The sequence below is a fragment of the Otolemur garnettii genome, unplaced genomic scaffold (genome assembly GCF_000181295.1).
Source record: "Otolemur garnettii isolate 467f Iridium unplaced genomic scaffold, OtoGar3 scaffold00090, whole genome shotgun sequence".
In the NCBI taxonomy this organism is placed as follows: Eukaryota; Metazoa; Chordata; class Mammalia; order Primates; family Galagidae; genus Otolemur; species Otolemur garnettii.
Window position 1 is genome coordinate 7,533,048 of NW_003852485.1, and position 9,186 is coordinate 7,542,233.

Consider the following 9,186-nt stretch of genomic DNA (forward strand, 5'->3'; position numbering starts at 1 on the left):
TCCTATTATTACTGCAGTTACCATAAAATGAAATCACCTTTAAGTGATGCCAGTGGTCTCCTACTTTCTAGAGAGTTTAAAAAACTGTTCAGTGGGGTAACCTGGTGCTTGTTCCCTAGTTTCTGTCCACATGAATCAGACTACAAATTTATTAATTTTATTAAATTCACGAAAGCTAAGTACTTGTCATTTGCATCTGAAAGAGAAGAGCCTTTTCTTTGCATTGCATTTTAGAACTATTTCATATTCTTCCCCATCTGCACATCTAAATCAGCCTTTGATTAAAATCTTGGTCTTATTCTTTTTATGAAGAGATTCCCTAATGTTTCTTAAGTTGCAGAGATTATTCCCAAAAGACTATAAAATTATTAATATTTTATCTGGCAAATAGGAATTTAGGGAACACATTTCTTTTTATGGTGTATATGCATTTTTTTCCCCTGAGAAATGGGTGAATTTTGTTTTCACAAAGGCGTGCACATCAAGATAAATTTGAAAGGGCTCCTGAAGACAGCATTATTTCAGACGCCCCTACTGCTTAGTCTTTATGAAGGGAGTTCTATCTTAAAGAACGTCAGGCTTATGTTTCAATGAGAAGTTCATCACTCAGGACTTTGGTGCTAATATTTTATCGTGCATAAAATTTCCCTGGAGAACTGAAGATGCCAGTTCTCATTCCGACAGTTAGAAAGAGGTGAGGAACTTCAGCCTCAAGCCCACATGTGGCCCTCCAGATCTCCAAGGGTGCCCCCTTTATGGAATCCAAACTTCACAGAGCAAATTCCTTCAGTAAAAGGATTAGTTCTGCATTGGATTTAGTCAAGAGGCCATACTGAAGGATCCAGGCAACCCTGTATGTCCCCAAAACTGAAGACTCCCCACTCCACCCCAGGCTAGCTAAGTGCTATTTGGAAATAAATAGATGACTCTTCCTGGAATTACTTCATTTCAAACTTACTCTAATTGATTTTGAGTCAATACCACATTTGATGGTTTGCTGTCCGGTATTTAACATAGGAGAGGCCCCTGAAACCAGGACTGAAGTTGGAGTAAATATCAGGCAGGAAACATAGAAGGGACGCTCAGTGATGGCTGGGAACATGTCCAGAAGCATGATGGCAGAAAAGCAGGAGGTTGAGACACTCCTGAAGCAGGTGACCAGGCCAGCCTGTTCTGAATAAGAACTTTGGGATCAATTTTCAGTCTGAGGACCAATAAGAAATCACAGTCTCTCCACTTAATTGCTGCTATGGAAAATTCAGGAAAACATTTCAACCTGAAATGCTAATGTTCTTCCAGCCCTGCCTGTGTCTGCACACACACTAATCACTTACAGCAGTTAGAAAGGAGGATGGAAGTTTTCTACCCTGCACTGATAAGATCTAAATTGGCAATTTATTTAAAAACTGTTATTTGGACCAGATTCAGTGCCTACTCAAAGAAGTGTGTCAGGATCAGAGAATATGAATAACACGAACAATAATGACTGAGTGGCTTTTATTATAGGTATTTTATTGTGTATAATGCTTTCTGAAGCTGAAATATAAAAGACAACAAAATCCATTATTCATGCTTTTCCCATATTCATAGAGCTATGACTATAATGAAAGTTTGTCTTCTGCCACAGGCATAACTCTGAGCCCCTCAATAATAAAACAAATGTTTTCTATGACCAGGGGATTTATATGCAAAATCATCTTCACAATGCAAACTTTGTCTGAAAAAACAAGGCTCTCGTTTTTAAAGGAACCTTGCTTTATTGCCAAGGGCATTGTGTTGTTCACTGACATTTATATCAGATGCAAATTAGGAAACTTAATTATAAAATGATACTAATTCTCTATAAGTATTTTGATCAATTTATAGTCATTCATTTTTAAAAAGTACATAGAGAAACTCTCTTTCAGTGAGCCAAGATCAGATCATTCTGGGATGCACAATGAAAAATATGGAAAGTATTGTTCTGCTTAGCTAGTCAGCTGGTTAGACTGTTTTAAGCACGGGCAAATAGAAACTCAATTGAACTGCTGAATTAAGTACTATGTGTTTTCATTTAATTATGTTTAGGAAACGTGTTAAAATACCAGTGGATAGGATAGCTCTCCTTTAATTGATCCACTGTTTTGAAGTAGCTGTTGTCTGGTAGAACACAATGTTCTAGGTGATAAAACCTAATAAATAATAGCCTGGAGAGAACAGACTCATCTTTCAATGGAAAACATTATCAGTACAATTTTTATTGTATGTCTATGGCATTTTGGAATTGTCCAACTTTAATGATGTAGGAAAACCCCTGGCTACTACAAAAACATCAGGATTTCATGAAGCCAGTAGATGATCTAATACATAAGAGAAAAACTCAAATCTATTCAAGGTGGGGGTCGAATGGGGAAAAGGGAGGAGGGGGGTTATGGTGTATGGCACACCTCTTGGGGGCGAGACACAATTATAAGAGGGACTTTACCTAACAAATGCAAACAGTATGGTCTAATTCTTTGTACCCTCAATGAACCTAAAACAATAAAAAATTTAAAAAATCAGAATTTCAGAAGTAGATAAAATTGTTAAGTTGCTCATATACATAATCACTTAGTAAACTGAGTCTGCTCATCACTTCTCTTCTGCCAGTGAGCTGGGAGCCAGATGGAATGCGATTCTAGAGGCGGGAACATAGCAGTGGGTCCCCAGGCCACCGAGTTTGCAGTGCTCAGTTCTGTCGTGGGTAGTAAGGATTGATACAAGGCGGGTACAAGACATGTGATCCTTCTAAGAATGGTATCCACCATCCATGTGTGACACTAGTTTGGAGACTAGATTACAAGTTTATTTACTTAAAAATAAGCGAGATAGTTAAACTTTATTAAAGTATCTGACCTCACTTAGAAAACTAGTATATCATTTATGCTAATAGTAAATGTGGTTATCCATCACTGTTAGGTACTTTCTAAGGGAAAAAAATAACCTCTGGCCATCTTCACCAAATTGTACACTGACCCACTTAAAGTTGTCGAAATTGACTCTTCAAACCCCAGACTGTGCCATCAAACAGCTCCTGAGCTGCTGAGTAAAGGGGATGAACGTGTGTTCACTCAAACACACACCTGTGCACTCTGTCATGAATTTACACAGGTATGAAATGAGTAGATAAAAGAACTCAAATGTTGTTTAATCACTGCAGCTACCACGCCTAGAATTATAAAGTTGACAGCTTAAAAATAACCGGATCCCATCTCTTAATTGTATAGATGAAGAAATCAATGCCCTTACCAAAAATTATAAAATTAGTAAGAGGTGGAGACAGGATTACAAGTTGGCTCACACGTACGGTGTGCTCCACAGTTGTCTGTTGAGCTAAGTACAGCACATCCATTCTCCAGCAGTCAGTCACGCCATTGAGACCCTGGCTTGAACTTCCTTGAACTTTTATTTTGAAGTAGAAATTGCCTTAACTCCAGGCAAACTAAACTAAAAAGTAATTGCTTAATGTCTGTTCTTCAGTTGAATTCAATTAGAGACAGAGACTTCTCTGAGCTGTGAGAAAGGTGACTATAGGTCAGGATAGGTGTGGGGGTCCAGAAGAAAGTAGCTCTTTCACCCAGTAAGTAAATCAGGCACCGGGGCAAAAGCCCTGCCAGAGAAATGGCCGCAGGGGAAGAGTACAGAGCAGCCGGAGAAAGAGGCACCCTGAGGGCCTCCACCTTCCCCTGGGGTGAAACATTGAGTCAAATCTGCAAGGACCTGGAGACTCTGCCTGGCCTAGTGAGTTGTCTTTGCCACTGAGTATCAGCCCAAAGTCCAAGTAGCTTGGCTGAACATCCACCAACCTTAGCATTGTCGCCTACACTGATTCTCAGAACAAATTTAAGAAAAGTCCCAAGGGAATATCCAAAGGAAGGAGTTTGTAAAGACATCTCTAAGAATCTCTAAGCATAAAAACCTAACCCTGTTTCATGATGGTGATGACTAGCAGGAGGAGTACTAAGGGCCTTGTAGCTACTGCCACGTGATAAATACAATTAAGTCCTTAACACCCCAGAAATAATTTCATTCTTGACTCCTTAACCTCCCTATTTATATGTGAGTGTAAATGGTACCTAGGATACTTCTATGCCAGGGATTAAAGCATGGAGTGATTACTTACTGGTCAACAAAGTTAAAATATCTGTTTAAAATAATGACAATAGGAAGAAGCTAGTGTAAACACTATGACATTGCCCCTCTCACCTCTACTCCCTCCTCTGACCTGACTCCAGCCACACTGACCACCTGGATATTCTTTGAACATGTCAAGATAGAAAGAAGAAGAGGCCAGAGCCTTTGCGTTGTTTGTTGTCTCTGCCTGGAATATTTCCCCTCATTTGTCTGTAAGGCTACCTCTCTCATCCTCTTTAATTCTCCTCCGCAGGGAGCCTGCCCTGAGCTCTCTGCTCCCGGTTGGATCCTCCTCCCCTGCAGTCAAGACTCCCTACCTGATCATGCTTGCTCATTTATTTTCCTGTAGCACGTTTTTTAACTCCCAGTGTAAAAGATCATTTACTTAGGTGTATTGTCTGTTTCCCCCACTAAAACATATAAACGCCACACAAAGGCAGGAATCTTTGTCTAGTTTGTTTACTGATTTGTCCCCAAAGTTTAGAAGAGTGTCTGGAACATAGGAAATGTTCAATGAATATTTTTAATGAATAAATGAGTTTGTTAATCTTGACTTCCCAAGATATAAATTTAGGAAAAATTCCCCTAGCATTAAAAATTCCCCTAGCATGTTGCCTTTTCTCATTGTCAGGATCTTGTCCTATGTCAGTTGTGATAGCTTTTAATTCTGGCTAGTTTGTTTCTCTCTAGATCAATAGTCTGCTGGGGAATTGTTCTTTCCTCCAAAAGCTTCAAATAGAGAAACATTTCAGGGCCAATGTTGGCATTTAAGTTCCAGAGAAATTCAGGTTTTCTCTGGAAGATATATAGATTAGGTAAAAATTAAAATATCAGTAACAGAGACTACATTTTTAAGCAATGGAAATTCCATAGGACAACCAACCGTGTCCAGATGGTCAAGAGCTAATATCTTAGGAAGATGATCTTTTAACTTGGGCCAAGAAGAAGCTTGAAGCTGACCAAAATAAAGATGGATAAAATCTGCTATTATTGCTGCCAAATATTTATTTTTCCAATGACTATGGACAGATAGTGACAAAAATTAGGGGCTCGTTTGTGTAGGAAGACCTGCCAGAAAAGCCAACATGGTAGGTCTCTTATTTTAGCGTCCCAACAGGCATATTCCAGGAGAAGGATGTTAACACTAAGATGCACATTCCTAGAAATGTGAGATGACAGAAAGTAATCACCACCTGTCTTACTCCATTTGGGCCACTGAACAAAATACTATAGAGAAGGAAGTTTGAAAACAATGGCCCTGACAGATTTGACTTCTATGAGGCCCATTTGCTGGTTCTACCTAAGTCCTCGTGTGGTGGAAGGGCAAAGCAGCTCTCTGGGGCCACCTTTTTAGGGGTATTGATCCCTTTCATAAGGGTTCTGGTCTCATAACCTAATCATACCCTGAAGACCTCACCTCCTAATACCATTAGTGGGCACATTAGGACCTTAACACATGCATTTGGGAAGGGGGACACAAAGATTCAGACAACAGCACCCCGTTAAGCCTTACTATGTGGCTTATGAGGCTGTCTGTAGCCTCTTAGGTCTCAGAGACATACAAGGTCCATTTCCTCTGACCGTAGCCTGTGTCCCTTCAGAGATATCACAGTGTGGTCAAAAACACAACCTATACCTTTCAAAGGCCCAGGCACTGGTAGTGAGAGAAGTGCTCCACTTGGATCAGCACAGAGGCCCCAAAGATCTTCCTCAAGTTCAAGTCTGAGTAGTGCCTTTCTTGGCCTGAAATCTTGCACTGATTGCTCCATAGCTTCAAATTCTGTGGCTTAATGCAAAACACCCTTTATAGTTTGATTGGTCTTTGTCCCGGCATTGATCACTTTCTCTAAAGTCACTGGTGTCTCCTGGGTATCGTTTCCAATATATGGAGGACTCCAGAGAATAAAAATTATTCCTTACTCAATTTAGTGTCCTCAGTGTGAAGCTCGTTGGGGGGGGGGGTCTTAGCAAATCTTGGCTCAGTGGTTGAGTGGATCAATAGAAATGTGATGTTCCTAAGTCCTAATGTGGCTATTTTTTTTCTTTCCCCAGGACTTTGGTGTTATGTTCCTACACCACTTTGTAAGTATTTCCTTGCTTTCCTTTTCATATGTCAACAATATGGCCCGAGTGGGGACCCTGATCCTTTGTCTTCACGATTCAGCCGATGCTTTTCTAGAGGTAAAAGTTTTCTTTCTTCTTCAAGAATACAAAATCCAGAACTCAGAGAGTCCCCAGTATTGTCATTTCTTTAGCATTATGCTAGGTGGTGCTTGGGGACGATAGTGGGTGACTGTTTTAAAACTGCAGAGTGTTTCTTTGTAGATTAAATCGGTGAAAATGAGACTAAGTTATTATGTAAACTTTTATACAAAAAAGGTTCATAAAGTAATGAAAACCTTTATAATTCCAAAGAAAATTATTATCTGAATGAGTTTTGTCTCTTGTGTTATAAGTTTCACTCTGATTTGGGGGAAAATTTTATATTAGTCGGGTTAGTTACTAATGGGAGCTATAATGTGCCAGTGAAATTCAGTAGTAGTCATAGTTTTTACTGCCAATACTGCCAATGAGAAGGGATGTGAATTGTAAATTATAAAAGAAGCTATTTCTTGTGTCTATGCATATAAAGAATATCTGTGGAAATACCGGTTGTACTTTAATGAACTTTCTAAACAATCATCATTTAGAATTCTTAAAGTAGTAAAATAAATAAAAATGCTCTAGCATATTTTAAAGGTAAAATTCTAAGGACATTTTTGATGTGGTAGTTACTAATAATTATGGTTCCTGTGAAGAATCACGTTCAATAATGTTATATCAATAAATCAGTCTTTTCACTTTGTACTAGGAAATTTATATAACTGGTCAAAATTAACTTATAAGGATACAAAATGGGTCTTAGAATCTGTATTCTGATTTTTTAAAAAATTTCTTTCAGCCCATAGTTTCTCCACCTTTGAAGCATTTATTGTTAGTGTGATTATACAATCATGTGCTCTCAATAATGATCTACTATTACAATACCAGTAGAAATTCTGTGCCATAAAATTGAATCTACTATAAAAGAAATAAGGTTTGAAGTATGCACAGTACTTTATTAAAAATCCTGGTCCTTTAATGTTATGAAACAGGAAAATAGCCCTAATAGGCTAGATAATTCAAATAATAATTTCACACTAGGATTTTTAAGTAATTCAGGCTAAAAACTATTCAGCCTATTTAAGGAGAAATATAATTAGTATAGGGGCAGTCTCCTGGAAATCATTACCATTTGGTTTAATCTTAAGTATGCTTGGAAGTAGAAATTTATGCAGCCACCTACAGTTCTGAAATCAATCCTGTATCATCAGCCAACTTTAATGCTGATGAAAATAAATGGCTGGCATGGTGCTCAGTAGTGCTGAGATTTAGAAAATTTTGACTGAATCGTCATCTATAACGTTTGTCCTGAAAAGAAAGATAATCCAGAAATTCCCATCATGTGGCTTAAAAACAGATATTCTTCATCACCTGGATTCTCATTAACATTATAAAATAAATGATACTTGAGAAACTCAGTTAATGAGATGGTATATCAGTTGTCAGCTCCTCCAAATGGGCTCTATAGCCCAGACATTTCTGAAAAGTTGATGTTTAATGCTCATCGATTGAATGCTGATGAATGAATTTTGTAAAAGAAAAACTACATGGTTTTCCTAGCCAGAAGAAGGCAGAAGGTGCTTTTTCTTTTAATATAATTCATGATGTTATACCCAAAGTATTCATGAAATTAAGAGTTCGTAATCCTGGCTTCCACTCAGTCCCTAGATACTTCCTTTACAAATATGTTTCTCTCCTAGCTCTGTGCTTTACTTAAAGCTACTAAAGCATAGCGTCTTGGGTACTCTTAACAGTGTTTTCAAGTTTAATTCAGCTAATTGAACTTTCTAAGAAGTAGAAAATCAGGCGAAGAATTCAGAAGACATCATCAGTTTATAACCCTGTGTGTATAGGCCGTGAATTCTGTGTGAAAATGTAAAGAGGGGATGAAGCAAAGCTGTTTTCGGTCTCACCTGTTTTCACCTAGGATTACCTATAAAAAGTCGATCATAGAGAAAAGGATGCGATTTCTTCCCTAGACTGATGTATCATATAAAAATAGTCACTTAAATCACTGTCATAAATTATTAGAGTACTTCTCACCGACACTTTGAACATTAGTGACTTTCATCTAGGAAATAACCCATTAATGTGACTTTGAAATTTCTGCTATCTAAGTGGATTAGCTGAAATAACATGATTGATCTTTATTCTCACTCATATGTGGGAACTAAATATTAAAAGTAATTGATCTCATGGAGACAGAGTAGAATGATGGTTAACCAGAGGCTGGGAAGGGTAATGGGAGGTGGAGGATAAAGTAGGGATGGTTAATGGGTGTGCAAATATAGTTCGATAGAATGAACAATATTTGATAGACCAGCAAAGTGACTATAATGACCAGTAAGTTAGGGTGAACTTGAAGATAACTAAGAGTGGAATTGGAAGGTTCTGAATACGAAGAAATGATAAACGTCTGAGGTGATGGATACCCGAATCACTTGACTTGATTAATTCACACTGTATGCCTGTATCAAAACTTCATATATGCCCTGTAAAGATACGCAACTACAACGTATCCAAAAAAAATTTACAAAAAACAAAACAAAACATGATCTCGACACTTCTTTCTTCTCTAAATGTGTGAGTATAAGCCAGAAAACTGTGCCCCAGAGTAGTCCCTGTTAAAAGAAAACTTAGAATTCTAAGCAGAAAGGAAGAAAAATGCAGAAAGTGTCCATATATTCCATATAAAGTTTATGGCCTTAATATTGGAGATTCATTAAAGATTTAAAGGATTATCTAGTGCTTCCTATTTGGACCTGTTATGGTAAATTTCGGTGTTGGTGTCTCCGGCCTGCTAATATCATCTATAATGCAAGAATTTCTTATTTTTCTCTCTGTTTTTCTGAAATCAACCATAAAATTGAATTTTTCAGGTTGCTGAATATT

The 9,186-nt window shown here is 37.9% G+C and overlaps 1 protein-coding gene across 1 annotated transcript in view; it reads left to right on the top strand.

Moving 5' to 3' along the window:
• CERS6 (ceramide synthase 6) overlaps positions 1 to 9,186 on the top strand; it is a 302,263-nt gene that overhangs the window by 257,196 nt on the left and 35,881 nt on the right. Inside the window, exon 7 of the mRNA XM_003795162.3 lies at positions 6,205 to 6,333. Coding sequence (XP_003795210.1) covers positions 6,205 to 6,333 — 129 coding nt within the window. The remainder of the gene's footprint in view (positions 1 to 6,204; positions 6,334 to 9,186) is intronic.